At 42.6% G+C, this 25261-nt stretch overlaps 1 protein-coding gene across 1 annotated transcript in view; it reads left to right on the forward strand.

Moving 5' to 3' along the window:
* Positions 1–25261, forward strand: part of ABHD18 (abhydrolase domain containing 18) — a 74944-nt gene that overhangs the window by 21673 nt on the left and 28010 nt on the right. Inside the window, exons 2-9 of the mRNA XM_073603788.1 lie at positions 86–192; positions 5030–5114; positions 5307–5407; positions 6613–6691; positions 18918–19002; positions 19963–19990; positions 22455–22593; positions 23864–23953. Coding sequence (XP_073459889.1) covers positions 101–192; positions 5030–5114; positions 5307–5407; positions 6613–6691; positions 18918–19002; positions 19963–19990; positions 22455–22593; positions 23864–23953 — 699 coding nt within the window. The 5' untranslated portion in view covers positions 86–100. The remainder of the gene's footprint in view (positions 1–85; positions 193–5029; positions 5115–5306; positions 5408–6612; positions 6692–18917; positions 19003–19962; positions 19991–22454; positions 22594–23863; positions 23954–25261) is intronic.

Genomic DNA, 25261 nt, shown 5'->3' on the forward strand with positions numbered 1-25261 from the left:
CTTGAGAAGAAAAACTAATGTGAATCATCTGATAGATTATTGGCTTTGACTATGTAACATTTTGTATTGACTTTTTTTTTTTCAGCTGTGACATACCCAAATGGGTTTGAGTAAACTAGATGTGCTATACAGACGGTTGCTTCTAACAAAATTTTTCATCCGCGGATGGGGAAAACCTGAAGATTTAAAGCGGTATGATTATAGAACTAAAATAGAATTCATATTATATTACTGATGGTAGTGTTCATCATCTTCTATAATTCTATGTGGTATTTGTTCTATATTTAAAATTTAATTTAAATCTGTTGGCATATAAAAGCTATGAAACTGCCAATGCAACCCTGGACTCTGAACTGTCCTTTCAGTGCCACATTCAAACCCCTGTCCAAATCATTCTGCCTCAGCATCTCCAGAATATGCCCCTTTTTATCCATTGGCACCACAGAGCTTCTAATTCACTTCCTGGTCATCTCTCGCCTCGACTGCTGCAACTGTCCCCATTTGATTACCTTTAAATAGGTTATCCCTCCTTCAGTGCTTCATGAATGCTGCTGCCAGACTCATCCACCTTACTTACCGTTCAGTGTCTGCTACCCCTCTCTGTCAATCCCTCCATTGGCTTCCGCTCACCCAAAGAAAAAAATTCAGAGTACTAACAACAACTTACAAAGCCATCCACAACTCTGCCACCAGCTACATCAATTGCCTTGTCTCAAAATATCAACCAAACCATTCTCTTCGGTCCTCCCAAGACCTACTGGTCTCTAGCTTCCTTGTCTCCCCCTCCCATGCTCGCCTCCAGGACTTCTCCTGAGCTTCTCCCATACTTTGGAACTCCTTACCCCCAATCTGTGCGACTATCTCCTCATCTATTCATCTTTAGTCGATCCCTGAAAACGCTTCTCTTTAACCACTAAGCCACCGCCCACCGTCATATGACGGCGGGACGAGGCTTCTATTGTTCTGGGAGGACGTCATATGACGTCCTCGCCCTCCCGAGCCACTAGGGGGCACGAGCGTGCCGCCGGCGGCGCACGCACGTGCCCGCTGCGTCGCTCGGGACCCGGTGCGCGTGCCCGGCAGGCCCCGATGGCCGCCGGGCACCCGCGATTGCCGGGTAACAGAGCAGGAGCGTGGATCTGTGCATGTAAACACAGATCCACGTCCTGTCAGAGAGGAGAGGAGACCGATGGCGTGTCCCTTGTACATAGGGACAGCGATCGGTCACCTCCCCCAGTCAGTCCCCTCCCCCCACAGTTAGAATCACCTCCTTAGGTCATACATTAACCCCTCGAGCGCCCCCTAGTGTTAACCCCTTCCCTGCCAGTCACATTTACACAGTAATCAATGCAATTTTATAGCATTGATCGCTGTATAAATGTGAATGGTCCCAAAAATGTGTCAAAAGTGTCCGATGTGTCTGCCGCAATATCGCAGTCACAATAAAAATTGCAGATCGCCGCCATTACTAGTAAAAAATAAATAAATAATAAAAATGCTATAAATCTATCCCCTATTTTGTAGATGCTATAACTTTTGCGCAAACCAATCAATATACGCTTATCGCAATTTTTTTTTACCAAAAATATGTAGAAGAATACATATCGCCCTAAACTGAGGAAAAAATTTGTTAAAAAAAAAAAATTTGATATTTATTATAGCAAAAAGTAAAAAATATTGTGTTTTTTCAAAATTGTCCCTCTTCTTTTGTTTAGAGCGCAATAAATAAAAACCGCAGAGGTGATCAAATACCACCAAAAGAAAGCTCTATTTGTGGGGAAAAAATGATAAAAATTTAATTAGGGTGCAGTGTAACATGACCGCGCAATTGTCATTCAAAATGCGACAGCGCTGAAAACTGAAAAATGGCTTGGGCAGGAAGGGGGTGTAAGTGCCCTGTATTGAGGTGGTTAACCACTTGCTAACCAGCCGCTGCAGTTGTATTGCAACAGAATGGCTCAGCTGGGCGAAACAAAGTTATGTAACGCTGCTTCGCCCTGTGGCCACTAGGGGCGCTTCGACGCCCCCTGCTCGCCCACGGAGCCGATGCGAGTGCCTGGCGATCGTTTGGTTTGGGGCACACGGAGAACCGGCACGGTTTCTGGGGGAGAAGTGAGGGGAGTAGTGACAGATCATCTGTTCATACAAAGTATGAACAGCGATCTATCTCTTCCCTTACACAGTCCACTCCCCCCTTCAGTGGAAACACAATTAACCCTTTGATTGCCCCCTAGTGTTAACCCCTTCCCTGCCAGTGACATTTTTACAGTAATCAATGCATTTTTATAGCACTGATCGCTGTAAAAATGCCAATGGTCCAAAAAATGTGTCAAATGTGTAGAGGCTATAACTTTTGTGCAAACCAATCAATACACGCTTATTGCGATTTTTTTTTTTTTTTTTTTTTTATTATTACCAAAAATATGTTGAAGAATACATATTGGCCTAAACTGAGGAAACAAATCATTTTTTAATATATTTTTGGGGGATATTTATTATAGCAAAAAGTAAAAAATATTGTTTTTTTTCAAAATTGTCGCTCTTTTTTTGTTTATAGTACAAAAAATAAAAACCGCAGAGGTGATCAACTACCATCAAAAGAAAGCTCTATTTGTAGGAAAAAAAGGACATCAATTTTGTTTGGGTGCAATGTCCCACGACCGCGCAATTGTCAGTTAAAGCGACGCAGTGTCGAATCGCAAAAAGTGCTCTGGTCAGGAAGGGGGTAAAATCTTCCAGGGCTGAAGCGGTTAAAGAAGCCTATCCCACTTCTAACTAATACACTGTTTTTACTTTCTCCATCAGCTTGACCCTCCTTCTTAGATTGTAGGCTCTAACGAGCAGGGCCCTCTGATTCCTCTTGTGCCAAATTGTATTGTAACTGTAATATCTGCCTTCATTTTGTAAAGTGCTGCGCAAACTGTTGGCGCTATATAAATCCTGTATAATAATATAATGATTTCAAATATTTGTATAAGTTAGCATATATTATGGGGTTGATTTACTAAAACTGGAGAGTGCAAAATCTGGTGTAGCTCTGCATAGGAACCAATCGGCTTCCAGGTTTTTTTTTTTTTTGTCAAAGCTTAATTGAACAAGCTGAGGTTAGAAGCTGATTGGCTACAATGAACAGTTGCACCAGATTTTACACTCTCCCGTCTTAGTAAATCAACCCCTACGTAGTTAAGAAAAATACACTGTAGCCTTTCCTAGGGATTTCCTGCATGTATAAAATATGCATAACTCTCCTTCTGGTGTTAACATTTATTATAACAGAGAACACTACCTGCATACAATGTTATTATTATATTTATTGCACAATTTAAAATATATTCTATTTTGCGGCTTGATTTGTACAGTGGGGAAAATAATTATTTGATCCTCTCCAGATTTTGTAAGTTTGCCCATATACAAATAAATGGGGGGTCTATAATTTTTATCATAGGTGTATTTTAAAGGATAGAGACAGAATATCAACCAAAAATACAGAAAAAAACACATGATACAAATGTTATAAATTGAGTTGCAGTTCAATGAGTAAAATACGTATTTGATCTCCAAGCAGAACTTTACTTAGTACATGGTGGAGAAACCCTTGTTGGCAAGCACAGAGGTAAGATGTTTCTTGTAGTTGGTGACCAGGTTAGCACATATCTCAGGTGGGATTTTGGTCCACTCTTCTTTACAGATCTTCTCTAAATCCTTAAGGTTTCTTGGCTGTTGCACGGCATCTCGACGTTTTAGCTCCCTCCATACGTTTTCTATAGGATTAAGGTCTGGAGACTGACTAGGCCACTTCATGATCCTAATATGCTTCTCCTTGAGCCACTCCTTTGTTGCCTTGGCGGTATGTTTTGGGTCATTGTCATGCTGGAAGACCCATCCACAAACCATCTTCAGTGTACTGGCTGAGAGAAGAAGGTTCTCATCCAAGATTTTAAATTACATGGCCCCGTCCATTGGCCCCTCAATGCGGCAAAGTCAGTCTGTACCTTTAGCAGAGAAACAGCCCCAAAGCATAATGTTTCCACCTCTGTGCTAGACTGTAGGGATGGTGTTCTTTGGTTCATAGTCAGTATTATTCTTCCTCCAAACGCGGCGAGTCCCCCTCCTCAAGAAGGCAAATGTACAGTCATGCCAACGAACATCTAAATGATTCAGAGAAGGATTGGGAGAAAGTGCTGTGGTCAGATGAGACTAAAATTGAGCTCTTTGGCATCAACTCGACTCACCGTCTTTGGAGGTAGAAAAATGCCGACTATGACCCTAAGAACACCATCCCTACAGTCAAGCACGGAGGTGGAAAAATTATGCTTTGGGGCTGTTTTTCTGCTAAAGGTACAGTCCGATTTTGCCGCATTGTGGGGCTAATGGATGGGACCGTGTATTTTAAAATCTTGGATGAGAACCTTTTTCCCTCAGCCAGAACACTGAAGATGGGTCGTAGGTCTTCCAGCAATGACAGTGACCCAAAACATGCCAAAGCAAAAGGAGTGGCTCAAGAAGCAGTACATTAAGGTCATGGATTGGCCTAGAAAAATCTCCAGACCTTAATCCTATAGAAAATTTATGGAGGGAGCTGAAACTTCGAGTTGCCAAGAGACAGCCAAGAAACCTTAAGGATTTAGAGAACATCTGTAAAGAGTCAACCAAAATCCTTCCTGAGATGTGTGCAAACCTAGTAACCAACTACAAGAAACATCTTACCTCTGTGCTTAACAACAAGGGTTTCTTCACCAAGTTATAAGTCCTGTTTTGCTTGGGGCTCAAATACTTATTTTGCTCACTGAACTGAAACTTAATTTAAAACATTTGTATCGTGTTTTTTCTGTCTCTATCATTTAAAATACACCTATGATAAAAATTATAGACCATTTCTTTGTAAGCGGGCAAACTTATAAAATCTGCAGGGGATCAAATAATTTTCCCCACTGTAGATTACATTTGATATGTGTTTATATGGAGCACAAATTGCATGAAATAAATATATAATCATATGGATCTTTAATTTTATATTTACTTTTTCCAGACTATTTGAATTTCGTAAGCTTATTGGAAATCGAGAAACATGTCAGCATCTGGTGCCTAAAGATTACCCAGTGTATGTTGACACGGTAAGGCTTTCATTTACATATTTAGTATATGACTGCTGCTTTCATCTTGGTTCTACTGCTGTAACATATGGATCAGTTAAACCTTGACTGTTCTTTATCTGTGTGACCAGATAGGAAATAAATTGTATGATGATTGATTTCCTTTTATGTAACAATGTTTAACTTGTGGTTATGTTTTGTGCTTTGATTTAGGTTGAAGAACAAACAGATTGCAAGATTCTCGATGGACATTTTACCTCACCTTTGGTTCACTATGTGCCAGATGTTATGCCCAGTGAAACCGTTGTAGCACGGTAAGCTTGGCTGGTGACCTTCCCAGAAATCATTTTTTGTACATGTCATATGAGAAATAACGGGCAGTGTGACATCTAACCTTCTTGGAATTAGTTGCTTTGGTGCCAGGACCCACTGCAGACCCATCAGTAACTCTCCAGAAAAAATTGCAACTGGTCTTGGTGGCATGGCTACAGATTCAATGCAGGGAAGTTATCTATTATTCAGAGATACGTTGGCTGAAATGACATTCGGTCAATGTGTGTTGATGGCACAAAAGCAGTGATACTTGTTAGTTATTCCCCTTTGAAAAGGGAAGAGTTGATGCTTGTACAGAGATTTTGAAGCCCGTGATAACAAGTGCTCCTAAGGGTCAAGTGTACATTAAGACTTATAGAAAAGATCTACCAAGCTCAGCTCTTCTGGAGCAGTACTTGCATAGGTCTGGCTTTGAATGGCCACGTCATGTTTATTATCACTTATTAACCACTTCCAGTCCGGGACAATTCTGACATTCCTCTCCTACATGTAAAAAACATTACTTAGAACCCCCAAACATTATATATTTTTTTTTTTAAGCAGAAGCCCTAGAAAATAAAATGGTGCGTGTTGCATATTTTTATGTCACACGGTAGTGGTTTTTCAAATGCAGATTTTTTTTGAAAAAATACTTTATCGTATTTTAACGCACAAAAAAAAAAAAAAACACAATATAATACCCAATTTTTTGGTAAAATATAAAAGACGATGTTTAGCCAAGTAAATAAATACTAAACATGTCAAGCTTTAAAATTGCGTCCGCCTGAGATCAGTCTGATTAGCTGCTTCACTGGCCGGTAATTGGCCAGTAAATACAAAGCTGAAACCGGAAGTGATGAAATCCTCGAAAGTTCTGGTTTCTGCCACCTCTCGCTGTGAGCCAGGAGCCGGATGCCGCCACTCGCATCCTTATTGGGCTCCCCGATCATTCAGGAGAGCCCTGTAAAGGCAGCGGGAGGGGATTGGGATCTCCTTCCACTGCCTGTAAAAGTAATCCAGCGGTGTTACCTCCAGCAAGTGTTAACTTCTATTTTTCTGTGTTTTTTCACTGGGGTACATTTGAAGCCAATGGTATTTCATGATCGATACAAATAAATCTCCCATGTCATTGGCAATAAAAAGTAATTATAAGCTGTCACATCCATGCAAGGTGATATATCTGGTGTATTGTTTTTATGTTTTATAGGTTTCAGTTCATAGTGCCTAAAGAATGGAAGAGCAAGTACAGGCCTGTGTGCATTCATCTGGCTGGTACAGGTGACCATGTAAGTATCTTTTATATATGGCACACTTGAAACATATTTGTGTATGTTCTATTTTCTGTCTATGGGGGCGGGAAACTCTTCATGCATATGCTTGTGTAGGTTTACTCCGGATCCTTTGGTTTGGCCTTAGTATGTGTTTGCATGTAGAATCGCGACCTTAGGTTGTAAGCTCTCTAAGGGCAGGGATTGATGTAACTGAAAGTCATGCCTAAATTGCTGGTGCTATATCAATACCTGTAGTATAGTATTCTGTAATAAATGGTTATCTTCAGATCTGTTAATTCATATTTGTGCCCCACAAAAAACACCAAAACAATAGGGTTTATTTAGAATGAATTCATTTTCAAAGAGGATTCCTCCATTACATTTAACAATATGCCCTCATCAACAGTTTCCTTTTAATACAGAGATTACAATAACAAAGCTTTGTCCCTTAGCCGCCACATTACATTCAGGGCAAGCCTGTTTGCAAATGATGAAATGGGCAACGATGAGCAAATAAGGTGAAAATGATGGCCGAATCTTGCTTATTATTCAAATTCTCTTTTATGTTGTGTGCAGCTATTGATGGACAAATGAGGGTACAGCTATAACTGAATGGCGAGTGCAAAATCTGGTGTAGCTCTGCATAGAAACCAATCAACTTCCATTTTTTTTTTTTTTTTGTCAGAGCTTAACCACTTCAGCCCTAGAAGGATTTGCCCCCTTTTTAATCAGGCCATTTTGTGCGATATGGCACTGCGTCGCTTTGACATTTGCGCAGTCGTGGGTCTTTGTACCCAAACAAAATTGATGTCCTTTTTTCCCCACAAATAGAGCTTTCTTTTGGTGGTATTTGATAACCTGCGGTTTTTATCTCTTGCTCTGTAAACAAAAAAAGAGCGACAATTTAGAAAAAAAAAAAAAAAAACACAATATTTTGTACTTTTTGCTATAATAAATATCCCCCCCCCCAAAAAAATTCTTCATCAGTTTAGGCCAATATGTATTCTTCTACATATTTTTGGTAAAAAAATCGCAATAACCGTATATTGATTGGTTTGCGTAAAAGTTATAGCGTCTACAAAATAGGGGATAGATTTATGGCATTTTTATTTATTTTATTTTTTTACTAGTAATGGCGGCGATCTGCGATTTTTATAGGAATTGCGGGTGGACAGATCAGACACTTTTGACACTTTTTTTGGGACTATTGACATTTATACAGCGATCGGAGCTAAATATAGCTTAAGCTTTTATGCTTAAAAAAATTAAAAGTCAGCAGCTACAAATACTGCAGCTGCTGACTTTTAATAATCGGACACTTACCTGTCCCACGGTCCAGTGATGCGGGGGAACAAAGCCCCGCTTGTCTCCCCCTCCTCTCTGTGGCGCCGGCATTGTAACTGTGGGCACCCAGCTGTGGATTTACACTCGGGCACCCACTGCGCATGCACGAGCCGCGCGCCGTGACTGGCTGCGCAATCATCTGGGACCTGTGACGTGTCCCACATGATTGCCGTGAGAAAGTGGGAGCTGGGACCCTCTAAAAAGAGGGTATCCACTCCCCCCCACCCAAAAAAATGACATGCCAAATGTGGCATGTCAGGGGGTCACCTCCCTTTAAGGCGGAAGTTCCATGTTTTGGGTGGAACTCCGCTTTAAGTGTGTTCCCTAGGTGTGTTTCTAACTGTGGGGGGGATGTGACTGACTGGGGGAACACACAAACTCACAATCTGTCTCTACTCCCCTGACAGAACCAGCACACAGATCCCCGTTCTCGTTCTGTCAGGAGCGATCGCGGGTGCCCGGCAGACATCACGTCCGTCGTGCACGTGCATTGGCTCCGGGAACATGCTGCGCGCGTGCGCCTACTATAGTGTCTTAAAGTGCCGATGTATAGCTGCGGCAGCTGGTCAGCAAGTGGTTAAAGTGGATGTAAACCCGATTCATGAAATTTGACCTATGCACATACAGTATATCTGTAGTGTTTACATATTAGGGGCGCGCATCATAACTGGTCTCACGATTCGATTACGATTATCTGGTCAACGATTCGATTCCGCGATGCATCACGATTACTGACACGCTCCCACTTCCACTTGGGCCGCCTAGGCGGCCCTTCCTCCCTGCAATCTTCTGGGTCACATCACAGGTCTCAGAAGATTGCCCGGCTGTGCAGGACAGTGCAGTGAGACATGCGCAGTTGTGCACCAGGCTGTAAAGCTGCAAGCTGTCACAGCCAGATGCCCATAGTAGTATTGCCAGCGCCGTGGACAGGCAGGGGAGGAAATGGAGGGTTTGGGTGGCCACGTCGCTGGATTGTGGGACAGGTGAGTGTATTATTTTTATTAAAAGTCAGAAGATAGACTTTTTTTGTAGCTGCTGACTTTTAATATACAAAAAATTTACTAGGCGGCCCCTCCCTGCCAGCGATCTTCTGGGACACAACACAGGTCCCAGAAGATTGGCTGGCCAATGGCAGAGCGCAGTGCGTGCCCGGCCGTGAAGGCATAAGCTGTCACAGGCGGGTGTCACTGCCCACAGTAGATATGACGGCGCCGAGTAGAGGAGCGAGGCTCCGTTCAGCCGCATTGATGGACCGTGGGACAGGTGAGTGTCTGATTATTAAAAGTCAGCAGCTACACTTTTTGTAGCTGCTGACTTTTAATAAACTTAAAAACAGGGGGAACTCCACTTTACGTAGTGCAGTAATCCGGTGCACTACAGGATACAGGAATTCACACACACGGCTGCTGGGAGGTCAGGAAGGATTAGAATCCACAACTGACAAACAGCCCCATTACGAGACAAGCTTGTCCAGAGTGAATATACCAATGAGAATAGGAGATTGAAACACTGCTCCATAACGGGTTCCTTCCCCTGTGGACATTGCTCTTACTGTTCATTTATCAAAAAAGACAAAACTTTTGTTCTTCCTAATGGAAACACATTTACACCTGCACAATTTGTGAATTGCCACACACGTGGAGTAGTATATCTTATGGAATGTGAATGTGGCGCCTACTATGGGGGGAAAACCAGGCAGGAATTTTGGAAGCGTATTTCTCAACATGTATACAGCATGCAGGTGGGGAACCCATATCTCCCCATTGGGAGGCATGTAATTTCAACATACAACTATAGGGTTCCAAGAGTCACTTTTGTGGCCCTTTGTAGGATGTATATTCCAACCAGAGGTGGTGATTGGAATAAGGCTCTGCTACAAAAAGAGCAGAGATGGATATTCCAATTACAGGCCACCTCCCCACCAGGCCTTAATGAATCTATCTCGTTCGCTCCTTTCCTGCAGGGGTTCTCCTCTGGCAGGACACAATGAGTGAATTGGAGAAAATTCTTAATTCCTGGAATCACATCACCATCATATATCCTCTCTTCCAGCCCTGGTGACAGCTTCCCAAAATAAGTGAAACCATGTTTTCCATTTTTAGTCTGTGTATATAACTGTATAGGCCGCTCATGTGACTGCTCAGTCCGGCCCACGTCTCTTCTCTCAGTCTCACGTCTCTCTGTCTCTTCTGATGTCAGTGGGAGTTCCCAGCCCCGCCCACCGACTGTAGCTATCAGATCAGAAGAGAGGCGGGCGGGGCTGACGTCAGGAGATACGTGAGGAGAGAGGCGGGCCAGAGCGGGATATACAGTTATATACACAGACTACAAAACGAGGTATGAAAGCTGGCCAACCGGGGACACTCGCATGAGTACAGACAAATAGGCTGCGCACCCCACAAGATGCGTAAAAATTATACGAAAACCCCCTAACGGGGCTTTAAAGCAGCCAATAAATGCAATGTGGATAGTCAAAAAATAATTTTATTGGTACAAAAAGGTAGTATAAAACAGGTTCTGACCTATAAAGTCAGGGCATGAACTGGAGTACAATATAAGATAAAAACACAACGGACAGTGCCCGTAATCGGGAACAATGTACAATACAGTGTATTTTGGACAACAAGATCATAGATATTAAATCCTAACGCGTTTCGACCCTGACTGGGTCTTCTTCAGAGGATAGTTGTCAACTGTGGGAATGTAAGCATATATCAAACATAGCATAAAACTCAACAGTAACGGACTTATGTATATACAACACAACATACCTGCATAAATTGCATAATTACCAGTCACAAAGTTCCCGATAGTTCTGAATGTTCATGATGAAAAGGATATGGTCCATGTTGAAGGTCTATTGATCGAAACGCGTAGGGCGGCTTTTTACCTTGTACACTGCCTTGTTTATTTGTGATCACTTTTATGTACTACGGTTTTTAGCAATAAATAACCCCGATTTACACTATGTGGAGGCATCCCCCTTCTTTTTCCACATACCTCCGGGATCTGAGAAACAGTTTGAACCTTTGAACCAGTCCTGGCTCTCTTCCCGTGGATCCAGAGGCAACATCTTGGCTTGCAGACTTTCCATCCGTCCTTGACCATTCCATACATCTGCCCTTGGTGGCACACAGCTCGATTGATTCTATGCTAATGGCAGTAGAATCCAACAGTTCCAGTAAGCGAACCTTATCCACTTATTACCTTGATGACATCTGAGTAGATATTTGGGAAGCGGTAGGAACTTCCACACTGATTGCACCTATTTTTTGTGGACTACCACTTCTTTTTGACAACACGTCATCACTGGGACATATTTTCATGTTTACAGAGACATTTTCTTTATATTTTATATTGCTAGATAGCTTTCTGTCAGCAGTAAAAAAATTGAATTTTTTAATCGGATTAATGTGAATGATTGCAATTTGAGATTCACGATGACCCAGGATCTCTACAGCGTCACCTTTTTAGATGTTTCCATTTTTGTTACTGCTGACAGAAAGCTATCTAGCACTTTGTTCCGAAAGACAACTGCTGGCAATACGGTCCTCCACTCGGATAGTTTTCACCCGACACCACTCAAGAACTCAATCCCCTACGGACAATACTTGCGCCTTCGTTGCAATTATTCGAATGATGCTCTATTTAAAAAAGAAGCTGAGGGGCTTCAGAGCCGATTGTTAGCAAGGGGATACAGCCGATCCTGTCTCAAAAAAGCTTATAACCAAGCCATAGGACAATCTAGACTCCAGCTGCTATTTAGATCCAAGCCCCCCAAGAGCCCTGAGTGTAATCTCACCCGGATTATCATGCGTTATTCGCGACAACATACAGCTATCAAAAAGATTATAAAGCGTCATTGGAGCATCCTCACGGATGACCCCCAATTGCGTGAGTTTGTCCATAAACAACCCACTACAACATATAAAAGAGCTATGTCATTACGAGACAAGCTTGTCCAGAGTGAATATACCAATGAGAATAGGAGATTGAAACACTGCTTCATAACGGGTTCCTTCCCCTGTGGACATTGCTCTTACTGTTCATTTATCAAAAAAGACAAAACTTTTGTTCTTCCTAATGGAAACACATTTACACCTGCACAACTTGTGAATTGCCACACACGTGGAGTAGTATATCTTATGGAATGTGAATGTGGCGCCTACTATGGGGGGAAAACCAGGCAGGAATTTTGGAAGCGTATTTCTCAACATGTATACAGCATGCAGGTGGGGAACCCATATCTCCCCATTGGCAGGCATGTAATTTCAACACACAACTATAGGGTTCCAAGAGTCACTTTTGTGGCCCTTTGTAGGATGTATATTCCAACCAGAGGTGGTGATTGGAATAAGGCTCTGCTACAAAAAGAGCAGAGATGGATATTCCAATTACAGGCCACCTCCCCACCAGGCCTTAATGAATCTATCTCGTTCGCTCCTTTCCTGCAGGGGTTCTCCTCTGGCAGGACACAATGAGTGAATTGGAGAAAATTCTTAATTCCTGGAATCACATCACCATCATATATCCTCTCTTCCAGCCCTGGTGACAGCTTCCCAAAATAAGTGAAACCATGTTTTCCATCTCATGGCCCACTCCTGCCTAGGTTACCCAGCGACCAGTAACCCGATTATGATCATTCGCAACACTCATAATTGTGTGATGTATTTTCCCGCTTAAAGCGTAATGTATAGAAGTAGGTACCTGTTTTTCTAATTCTCCTAGGCTCAGAGGGACATAGCCTTGGAAAAACAGTTCACAGTTTTTCTCATTATGTATTTTTTCATCATGTATCTTCTACTTTGTATTGTTTATTTGATAATATAACGGATTATGTTATTGTAGTCATATAACCATCTTTAATGTGACAGTGATATTGTACAGCACGATGTATATATTATGGTCAACAAAGGATCCCGCATACTCTACACATAATGCCTAGTTAGTGGTTGATGGCAGGTGTGGATCCTTTAGTGTCATTTGAGATTACTTATAATCACCCTGTTGTTTCTTCCTGTGTCTCCGTAGCTGTCTCCCCCTGATTGGCTGTGCTCTCCATTTAGGGGCGGGATTGTGCCATACATGCCTTACTGGCAGGACAAGAGAGGCGAAGCTTGGGCCCTGCGTCTCCTTGATGCGCCCACCAGGTGGCAGCACCTGGGACGGGGCGCTGCTTGTCTGCCAGCGGCGTCCCGGATCCCTTCCGAACGGCGTGCTCCTGCGCGCGCGACCGCGTGACGTCACGGCGCCTGCACAGTTGCGGCGGAAGCGACGGGGGACCCGAGAGTTTATTCTCCTCCGGAACTCCGGGGGGGGTCACGCAGTGAGCGCACTTATGTGCCACTTTTCCCCTACTGGAGGGGGAGGGGGGAGCGGAGTGAACGAGCACCCGCACCTGATGAGGCTTAGTCAATTAGCATTTCTTTTTAATGCACCAAGTTTCAGGGGAGGCTCATTGACCCTCTCCTGACTTTGTGAAACGCTCGTATGCAGCCACCGGTCTGATCGATTGGTAAGTACTTTTAAAACGTCCGCAACTGCTCTCCTCTAGGTGTGGTTCATACCACGGCTCTATAGTACCCCCCTTTATTATTCTTTATATCCAGTGATGTCTGATGCTGACATTATAACTTTCCAGAACCCCGGGCAATCTGATCTAAGCTACTCCGGTCCTCAGTATTAGGTAATAAACACTGCCGTCACCTTATGCACCCCTTTAGTCCTTGTGTCTATGCATCACGCATTGTTTGGTTTTGTTTTGTGGGTTGTTGTGTTGCTGTTGGGTCTCTTTCACACTCATGTGCCTTTCTATTCCCCCCTTCCTTTCTATTTCCAGCCACTTTTCCCTTCACATCATTTTCACCACCGCACCATCCCCATTCCTCTTCTCTTCCAGCTCTGGCTGGTCTTCCTCACCTTGCACCTTGGTTCCTTTCACTGGTGTAGGCCAGTACTATTATTTCCAATACCTCTACCACTGTATGGTCCTGAATGGGCAGCAGGGCATTTGTTGTTTGTTTGTTTGTTTTTGTAAGTCACAAATTCACTTCTTTCACTTTTTGGTTTTCACCGTTCTTTTCCTTTGTTTGTTCCCTTTATTCCTCCCCTGTTCCCCCCCCCCCCCCCTCCCTTTTCCTTTCCCTTCCCCTTTTTGCCGTACTTTCTGTCCCCTGCATACCCATGGACCTATATTCCAATACGAGTAAACTGTCCTGAATTAGGAGAACTATCATCCTTCTGGGGCAACTAATGATTCATTGCCTCTAATTTGATTCCAGCATCACTGTTACTCCATCTTGGGTGCAGTGTGTGCCACCCGCTGTCCGTCCCCCCCCCCCGCGGGGGGGTAGTGTATGCGTGATCCCTTGCAAGGCATGCTTGGCCTATCACCCGCTCTCTGGGGAGCTGGCCTGTCATTGGGGAGGCAAAGGCCATAGGAGGGACCATATCCTTTTCATCATGAACATTCAGAACTATCGGGAACTTTGTGACTGGTAATTATGCAATTTATGCAGATATGTTGTGTTGTATATATAATAAGTCCGTTACTGCTGAGTTTTATGCTATGTTTGATATATGCTTACATTCCCACAGTTGACAACTATCCTCTGAAGAAGACCCAGTCAGAGTCGAAATGCGTCAGGATTTTAATATCTATGATCTTGTTGTCCAAAATACACTGTATTGTACATTGTTCCTGATTACGGGCACTGTCCGTTGTGTTTTTATCTTATATTGTACTCCAGTTCATGTCCTGACTTTATAGGTCAGAACCCATCTATTTTATACTACCTTTTTGTACCAATAAAATTATTTTTTGACTATCCACATTGTATTTATTGGCTGCTTTAAAGCCCCGCTAGGGGGTTTTCGTATAATTTTTACGAGGTATGAAAGCGGAGGTTCACACAAAAGTTGAACCTCTGCTTTTTGGAACCCTCCCCCCTGCGGTGTCACATTTGGCTCCTTTCAGGGGGGGAGGGGGGTGCAGATACCTGTCTAAGACAGGTGTTTGCACCTACTTCCGGGCATAGACTCCCACGGGAGTCTGTGCCTCTTCCTGTCCTGCCGCGCTGTCTGCTGGGACACACACGGGTCCCAGAGACAGCAGGGACCATTCAGATTGCGCTGCACGACTTGCACATGCACAGTAGGGAACCAGGAAGTGAAGCCGAAGATGACGGCAACAGCATCCGAGGACCGAGGGGCGGTTCGGCCTCGGGTGCCCACATCGCTGGACCCTGTGACAGGTAAGTGTCCATATTTTAAAAGTCAGCAGCTGCAGTATTTGTAGCTGCTGACTTTAAAAAAAAAAATTTTGCGGGACTCCCTCTCTATTTAAAAAAAACAAATACAGCAGTGGCCATTTAATGGATTGCAATTGCATTTATTAACAAAAGCCATATTGACAAAAACGTGCGGAGCAGTCTTCCGGGAGGGGCGGGGCAAGTCGGGATGACGTCACCCGACATCGATTTTTCGGGGTGCTTGCATCAGTGCCACATCGGGGACCCCCGAATCGCGATGCATCGATGCAGCAAATAAAATCCACACCCCTATTACTTATCTCTCTCCAAAGCACTAAGTCCCATGTCCTTTTGCTGTTTCGTTCCTCTGTTATCAGCATGATAACTTCTGACAAGTTCTCCGACAACCGAGCTAAATCCAGCCTGAAATTTGTGTCGGGGTGGGTGCTATAAATAGACTAGCAGAAAGCTTATCTTGTCACAGCACAGCTCTGCACATTCCTTCCTTCCTTCTTTTGCCTATGTGGAAGGAGGGGGGGTGGTGTGCCTTTCCTCCAATCAGCTGTCACACAGTGTATGTCAAGAATCCTCTCCAACTACTGAATGAGGAAGTAAAAATTCTAACAGGATGTGCACTTTTTAAAGAATATAGAGAGGGGAAGACAGCAGATATACATGTAAAACTTATGTAGGGACATTTGTTTAATCTCTGTGTATCATCTGAAGCTGTTCACTTCACTGGGTATAGGAGACGGTTTACATTCACTTTAATTGAATAAGCTGAAGTTAGAAGCTGATTGGCTACCATGCACAGTTGCACCAAATGTTGCACTCTCCAGTTTTGGTAAATCAACCACTATGCTCTTATACCGTTCCGATGTTGTTTAAAGTGGATGTAAACCCGAAATTTTTTTTTTATATCATACTGTAGAGTATAAGATTTCCTATCATTTGAGCCCAGTCTTGCCACACAGAGTTAAAGGGGTTGTAAAGGTAAAAATTTTTTCACCTTAATGCATTCTATGCATTAAGGTGAAAAAACTTTTGACAGTACCGCCGCCCCCAGGCCCCCCGTTTTACTTACCTGACGCCCCGAATCTTCGCTGCTCGTGCTCGTCATCTTCATTGCAGCTCAGCCTGGTCGCTGATTGGCTGCAGTGGATGGATTGAAAGCAGCGCAGCCATTGGCTCGCGCTGCTGTCAATCACATCCAATGACGCGGCGCGCCGGGGGGCGGGGCCGAGTGATACAGCGAGCGGCTATAGCCGCCGGCTGTATCACGGGAGCGCGCCCGCAAGCACTCACCACCGTGCGAGGGAGCTCGCATGAAGGTGGTAAATGCTTGCGGGGAGGAGCTGAAACAGCCGCCGAGGGACCCCAGAAGACCAGGTTCGGGGCCACTCTGTGCAGAACGAGCTGCACAGTGAAGGTAAGTATAACATGTTTGTTATTTAAAAAAAATAAAATAAATAACTTTACAACCCCTTTAATCCATCTCTGAGCAATCGCCTTTTATTGTTCAGTGAGAAAAATCTTGACAAACTGACAAAAATTTTGTCAAATACTCCACCTTGCTGTGAGTGACAGCCTAAGACACAGGCATTATTTTTTAATTCCCTCCCCCACATCTTTCTTCAGCAGCTCTGCAAGGATTGGCTGCTCCACACCTCAGCATGATTTGGCATGCTGAAGTCATGTGGTTACTTTCCTGTTTTTTCACTGGATGTTAGAGATCATAGCAGAAGTTCAGTGTAAGAAATACAAAGGAGAAAATGCATATTGACAAGGGGAGTGTAGAGGTGGGTGGGGAGTCTACTGACATCACGACTCCACCCACTGAGCTCCAGACAACAGACTCACCCACAGAATATGCAGAATATACTCTCATAACAGACAAAGGGGAGACATTTGACAGGTAAAGATACGTGCAGGAGCCATGTATATCCTTATAGATAACCCCAATGGCAGTAGTTTAGAAAGGATGACATTGGGTTTACATTCACTTTAATTTTGGAACCTGAACTAGGAAAATACATCTGGAATCTGACCTGTTGCTAAGCTCGCTTGTTTCATACATATGCATATACATAAAGAAGGCTAGTAAAAATATTGTTAACATTTATAAACCCAAGATATGCAGCTCTGCTTGAGATTCTATTTTTAGAAAGCCCAAATTTTGTTTATAAATGGTATAAATCAGCTGTCATCAAATGGCGGCCCACGACCTGAACACGGACTGAGCGATGCTTCTGTTCGGACCGTCAGGTCACCAGTGTAAAGTGCCTCTGCTTCACCACCATTGGTTGCAGGGACCACGGGTGTCCCTGCAGCCAATGACATTGCATTTGCGCCCCGCCCTCTGCTGCTTATCTCACGGCTCCTGGCAAGGTAAGGCGTGACCTCACGTGCGCGCCCGCCCCCTGCTGCTCATTTTCTCTTGGCTTCCGTCTCACTCCTTGCCAGTCACTGGGGTATGATGCTCGCCCCGCCCCCTTCAGCAAGGCACGTGGCGCAGCTCTCGGCCCCTGCAACTTGCTACTTCTGCTGGCTCCCGCTCCCCATCTGCCCTCAAGGTGTGTGGGATGCAATATATACAGGAGCACAATGATGGGCACATTTTCTCTTAAGGGGCATGCTGATGGGCACATATTAAGGGGTGCTCTAATGGGCACAACAAAATGTGCCCATCAGAGTGCCCCTTTACATAAATTATGCCGATTAGTGTAACCCTTAACATAAAATAAGGGGCATTCTGATGGGCATATTTTATGTTAAGGTTCACACTGATGGGCACATTTTGTTGTGCCCATCAGAGCGCCCCTTAACATAATATATGCCCATCAGTGTGCCACCACTAGCATAAAATGTGCCCATCAGAGTGAACCTTAACATAAAATAAGGGGCATGCAGATGGCCACATTTAATGCTAGTGGGGGAACGCTGATGGGCACATATTATGTTAAGGGGCACTCTGACTAGAATGCCTGATGTAAAGGAGCACTCTGATGGGCACACCGGATGTGATGGGAATACCTGATGTAAGGTGGCACTGTGATGGGGGACATCTGATGTAAAGGGGCACTCTGAGGGGCACACCTGATGTTCGGGGGCACTCTGATGGGCACACATGATGTGATGGGGGCACCTGATTTAAAGGGGCACTCTGATGACAACACCTAATGTAAAGGGCACCCTGATGGGGACAAATGAGGCAAGGGGGCCTACTAATGAAGAAACCTGATGTAAGTGGGCACTTTGATGGGAATACCTGATGTAAGGGGGCACTCTGATGAGGACACCTGATGTAAGAGGGTGCCCTGATGGTGGCAACTGATTTATGGGGGTAGTCTGATGACTACTGATGAATTACTCTGGTAGGGGCACCTGATGTAAGGGGGAATACTACTGGGGACATTTACAGATTTACAGTACTACCAGAGTGTGTGATGGAAACCATAAGAAAAGCACTAAAGAGTGTGGCTTGCGCCAAAAAAAAGAAAAGGAGACGCGTACAATCTTTCATGGCACAGACTTGTGATTCAGACCTTGGCCAGAATTTTTTATTCTAAGTGATTGGACCTCCTTGAATTTTAATTCATTACCCCTGGTATAAATTAATGTAATGTACTTTATTTCTTGTCATATAGTATTACTGGAGGAGAAGAACTTTAATGGCCCGTCCTATGCTTAAAGAGGCTGGCATGGCTTCCCTGTTGTTAGAAAATCCGTACTATATCCTTTAAAAATAAAAATGTTCTATGTAGTATGAGGTAAGTCAGTTTCTTCTTTATTGCACCTTTTTCCTAGCTAGAAGACTAGCATATTCAAAAGGAGAGGTTTGCAATGATTATGTTTTTCTTTAAAGTCTGACAGTAATTATATCATAATTATATTATAAAAAGACTTGTATTACTATATGTTATTTGTTTCCAGATTTTCACTGACCATCTTCTTGCTCCTACAGAGATTCAGGCTCTAAAGTGCAGATCCTAACTACAACTGGCACATCTGTTGTCTAGCTGGAAAACTGTCCATTGTCCACCTTCTTTCCTTGGTGGGTTGGTTTTCAGCCTCTGACTTTTTTTTTATTCTGCCCCTTGAACTTCCTGCACATATAGCTTTTGTCACATGTATTATACACTTATCAACTCTGCAAAATAAAATTTTGTCCCAGGTGAAATATGTACTGTTACGTTGAGAAATTTTATTACGGCAGTTCTAGTGTACTGTTGTAAAATGTAATGCAACATTTTTAGCATCAAAATCGGTGCTCTAAAATTCACTTTTTTTTTTGTAGTTCATATGGTAGTGCACATTTTTCTTTCATGTATTTATTTTTATTGATACTTTTTACTTATACAACTGTGTTAACTTGCCACTAGAAAATTATTTTATTTGGTACCCACCCTTGTTATGTCTATTACTTTTCTACAGTGTCATGAATTCTGATGGTGCCATATACATTACAAATAGTAGAAATGGTTTTGTTTTATATATCAAAATAGCAGATCATTTTCTCATTCTAGTGGCAGCTTTTCTAATCATTAGCTTTTGGCCTTCATATTGTGTACTTGTACTGATAAAACTCTCATGTGTTTTGGTAAAGTGCCACACTGCTTGACTTTACTGTTTATCTGTGATTCTACACAAATAATACTAACATGAATACTTTTTCCTTGACTAAAATCTTACATGGCTGCAGAAAACCTAAGGACCAACTGTAAGTATGAATTACCTGATGCCTCCAAAATGTTATTTTTTCTAACTACAGTATATCTTTTTTTTATTCTTTTAGAAATAGATTTTAATAAAAGTAAACAATAACAAGCTGTTGTATACCAGAAGTGTTATACCTAGTTATAATAGAGGGGCTGGCAGTGACAATTTGTAATCTTTTTTTTATTTTTTAATAATGGAAGCAGGAGGGCAGCAGAGACAGAGACACAGACACGCGGAGCTGATAGGCAGGGGGTGAGGGGGACAGAGGAGAGCTGCGGATGACTGAGGCACGCAAGCTGACCACTGTAGTCAGGGCTCAGCAGCCATGATTATCGTAGTCAGCTCACAGAAGGGGACACAGGTACAGGCAGGATCATCCAGGTTTTTTACAGTTTAGAGAGGGGCAGATTAGACAGCACAAGCACCGTGCTGTTTAATTCGCTATAAGGGAATCCCCCCTGGTTAAGTTCTTTTTAGACTCAGACTCAGAAGTCCTCCATGGGACCTGCAGATGGTACTGAATGGACTTACCAGCTTTCCCTTTGAGCCAATTACAAATGCTCCTATCAAACACCTTACGGTTAAATCTCAGTTTCTAATCCCTATTATATCTGCTCCCGAACCCAATTTTACTTTACTTCAGGACAGAGTCTTCATGAGCACAGTTCCTACTTTCTTGTTCAAGGTAGTCACGGGTTCCCACAGGAATCATGATGTGGTTCTACCATCCTTTTGTCAGTGAGCATTAGTCCCCAAAGAAGCCAGCTTTGCTGCTTTGGATGTCAGAAGATGCATATTCCAATACACTGAGAACACCAGACCATTTAGAAAATCTAATGCCATCTTTATTCTCTTTAGTAGACCCAAGAAAGGAAATAAAGCATCTATTGATAGAGGGATCTGTCCACCTATGATCATAACTAGCGTAGCGGCAGGGAAAACCTTTCTCCTATGTATCGCAGCTCATTCCACACGCTCCCAATAGGCTGAAAGATTTGTACCTCTGTTCAGGAGATTTGAAAAGCTGTCACAAAGACCAGCATTATTACATTTTTGAAGCACTGTCAGATTGAACTCCTATCCAGCCAAGATCATGCCTTCGGCAGGAAAATGCTTCAGGCAATGGTCCCACTCTAGGTAATATCTTGCTAGTATCTCTAGTAAACTGCCCTGGAGAATGATATAGAAAAATCTGAGTTATTACTTGATAACTCCTTTATCATGAATCCTATACTGCATGTCTCTCCCTTATTTTTCCTAACTTTGTTTTATGAATGGTTAAGGTTTGTTAGTCATCTTGGCTCCTAGGAGGGTGGGTGAAGCCATTACTCTAGTGAACCATTCTGGAGTATAGTATAGAAAGGAGTTACCCGTTTTTTTGGCTCTTAAATTATTTAGATCTCATTTTAGCTGAATGTATTTAGATACATACAAATAGATCTAGTATATATCCAGTATGGTATATATTGTTCACAGATAATGTGTATGCTACAATTAACCTTTTTTCCATTGTTTGCTTTTATGCTGTTCTGGTTTTATTTTTTTTTGTGTTGCTATTTCATGCAGATATAGTTGAGTCAAATGTGGAATGTATGACAGGATTTTTTTTTCTTTTTGGCTAAAGATGCAATATACAGTACATTCCCACTACAAATGTGTGTTATTAAATACTCTAACGGGGTAAGATTAGCATAGTGTATGCCTGTGCAGCATGGTAAGTTAGTTACCTTGCAGTCAGCAGTGTACCACAGCATGCTGATTTTGTTACCTAGAATTGAATACTCAAACTTCTTGATACTGTAACAGAGTACTATTCATTTTAACATTTTCCTTGTCACATAAAAAAAAACTACCTTTTTGGTGGGTGCATTGGCTAGACCCTTTCCCCATTTTCTGTAAGCAAGTGACAATGCTGTAGCTCAGTCACAGAAATATCTCCGTTGTCATACTTTGCACCGGCTGCGTTCACTAGAACAAAGCACAATGCAGTGGCCTCACCTGGGTCTAGACTTTCCCTGCAGTCAACGATGCGACTTATTTGTCAATCAACATTAGATCATGCCTAGCCCTGCCCCGTGCCTGAAAAATTAAGGAGTAGGTGACCATAGTTCTGAAGACCTGTTGAAATTATGAGAGCTGCCCATCCACGTAGCATTTGCCAGACTGCTGTTATTTTTATTTTTCATTTGTTATCTGCACCTGTATGTGTCTGTTAAAAGGATCATACATTTTTATTAAATAAAAAATTGTCAAATTTTTACTTGTAGAAATTTTTCATAGAAAAGTCATTGCTACCAGTGCCACACTTTCTGTCTTTTTGTTTTTCGTACAGTGTTCATTTAAAACTGTCAGTTCTCACATTGCATTACTAACGGCATAACTCAAATAGTACACAGTCTACAAACAAAAACCTGAAATGTCATTTTGCATGAACCACTAAACATTTTTTTTTCTTTGTACTTAAGGAGATCCAGCCTTAAGAATGTCTCTGATTTGTTTGTAATGGGTGGAGCTCTGGTGTTGGAGTCTGCTGCCCTCCTCCACTGGCTGGAGAGAGAAGGATATGGTCCTCTGGGCATGACTGGGATTTCAATGGGAGGACATGTAAGTTTTCATGTGTTTGAGCTGGTGTTCCTGGAAAAAAAAAAAAAGCCTGCTGTAAAAATCTATTTGGGGGATATTACTGTCTGATTTTTTTTCACCCTGATCAGTAGATTACAGATGATTTAACGTTCTCTCCAGCAGCCGCTATTGCATGTACATGCCAAGATTTCTGGTGAAGCTCTGTTGACCGGCAGATTTAGTTCACCTTAAAAAGAAAGGTGTGAGTTAAAGTGGTTCTAGAGGCAGAATTTTTTTTTTTTTTTTTTACCGTAATGCATTAAGGTAAAAAAAAACTTCCACTGTCTGTGCCACCCCCTCCCCTCCCTAAACACTTAGCTGACACCACTCTCGATCCAGCACTGCCCCCACCAGCAGCCCTGCTCGGCTGTCTTCCTGCATTCACAGGCTTTACCAAGAGCTCCTGCTGCAGTCAGTCAAATCATCTTAGAAGGGAGCAGGGGTGAGGCCAAACTGCACCGTGTGTGTCTGTGGGTGCACACAGCCAGGCTAAGGAGCACGCTCAAAAGCAGCTTGCTCTGGCGGCACTCAGAAGAGCGGAGGAGCCAAGAGTTTCAGCAGGAGAACTTGGAAGAGGAGGTTCGTGGCCACTCTGTGCAATTTTATTCCACAGAGCAGGTAAGAATAAATGTTTGTTATTTTAATTTTAAGAATGTAGCTTTACAATTACTTTAATGTTGGCGAGTTGAATCAGCCATGGACCTCTCTGGCTTTTATACCTTTTTGGGGTTCCAGTAGTGATATTTATATGCTGGAGCTCTCAGGTCTGGATCCTCTCTGCCACAGCGTCTCACTTCTGCTGTATTCCCCATAATGACAATCCCAACACAAGTGCTATTCATAATGGCCACAGCAGGTGGTCAGACATGGAGAAGGAGGGTAATGGATAATTTAGGAGATAACCCATCTACCAAGTGGGGTTATATACTTTATATTGTAAACTATTATAAAGATTTACTGTATTTTAGCAAACTATAATCCAAGGTTTTTTTTCTTATAGCCAACTGGTAGGACAGTTTTTAGGTTACAGGCTTGTTTCCATTAAAGCAATTTATGAAGTTTCCTTTTTTGTTATATTTACATTACTTGTGCTGCAATCTCTGATAGTTAGCTATACACTGCTGTCAACAGTCAGTGTTTAAATTGTCGAGAGTAACCATTATTTTTGGGGCTATTTGCCAGTGTTACATTTTTAGGCTAAATACTTGAGGTAAAACAACTATTACTTTGAAATTGTGCTTTGTATTTTCAGATGGCATCGCTGGCAGTGACCAATTGGTCAAAACCAATTCCTCTCATACCATGTCTTTCCTGGTCAACCGCCTCTGGGGTCTTTACAACAGTGAGTTAACATCTGCTGCTTGTATTGTACGTTTTCCCATTTTGGTAAAAAAAAGTTGAAAACCTCTTTAGTTAGGCAGTGCCCAGTGGTAGAGTCTCCTTCCATTATTCAGTTGCTTGGACCCAACTCTTGTAATTGCAGGTGTTCTAGGATCCATTGACGTAAATATTGCTTGGATCCAACTCTTTTAATTGCACGCGTTCTAGGATCTTTGACTTAAAGCGGGGGTCCACCTATCTATCGTTTTTTTTTTTTGGAGTTCATTCACAAACTTTTCTTCTCATGATTATCTACTCACATGTTCTGTGTAATAAGTCTGCCTGTGTCTGATTTCGTTGTAAAGAATAACTTATAAAATTCACTGAACGCGGTTTCCATCTTCATTGTGGGCATTTGAAGCCCACAAGCATGTATTTCCTGGATGCGGTGAATGCTGTGCTCCCAGCATTCACTGAGATGTTGTGATGACGCTGTTGCCCAATGCATGCTGGGAAGCCTGAGACTAGCTCCCAGGGGACTGTGGGAGGTCTGGGAGAGGCTAGAAACACGCCTACTCCCACGGGAGGAAAACCAGGAAGTGCTAAGAAGATTAGAAAAAAAAAGGTAATTACGGCGATTTAAATTTTTTTTACACAGCATGTCAGCATCTAGGCAAGGAAGAGAATGCATAGAGATAATGTTCAAAATTTGGGTGGAACCCCGCTTTAAATAATACTATCACAGATCTTACCTCTGAAGCCTGTTAAGTGAGGGTTTCTGGGTCTTCTGTTGTCAAAGTAGTTCTTCACCATTCCTAAGGACATTACCTTTTAATTGAAGGGCTTTTCTGTACTTTTAGGTACATTGATGGTTCGTTGCATGTCCTTAGAACTGTCATTTACAATTACATTTGAAATGTTCTTATAGGCTACACTTTATTTAAAGAAAAAAATAAAACATTAAAGTGTATATAAACTGTAATAACGAACTTCTCTTATTTGCTCCCTTTTGTTCTGTTTAAATAGACTATTGCAAGCTTTTCCTTATAATTTTTAATAAACTGAAAAAAATGGATTTTTAAAATGGCTTACCTGTAAAATACTTTTCTTGGAGTACATCACGGGACACAGAGCACCATAATAATAACTATGTGGGTTATACGCTTACCTTTAGGTGATTGGACACTGGCAACCATTAGTAAGACGGTTCCTCCCATATAACCCCTCCCACACAGGAAGGACCTCAGTTTTGTAGCAAGCAATGACGATCCCAGAAAGAGGGGAGGGACCTCTGTGTCCCATGATGTACTCCAACAAAAGGATTTTACAG

The sequence above is a fragment of the Aquarana catesbeiana genome, linkage group LG01 (assembly GCF_042186555.1).
Source record: "Aquarana catesbeiana isolate 2022-GZ linkage group LG01, ASM4218655v1, whole genome shotgun sequence".
Lineage (NCBI taxonomy): Eukaryota > Metazoa > Chordata > Amphibia > Anura > Ranidae > Aquarana > Aquarana catesbeiana.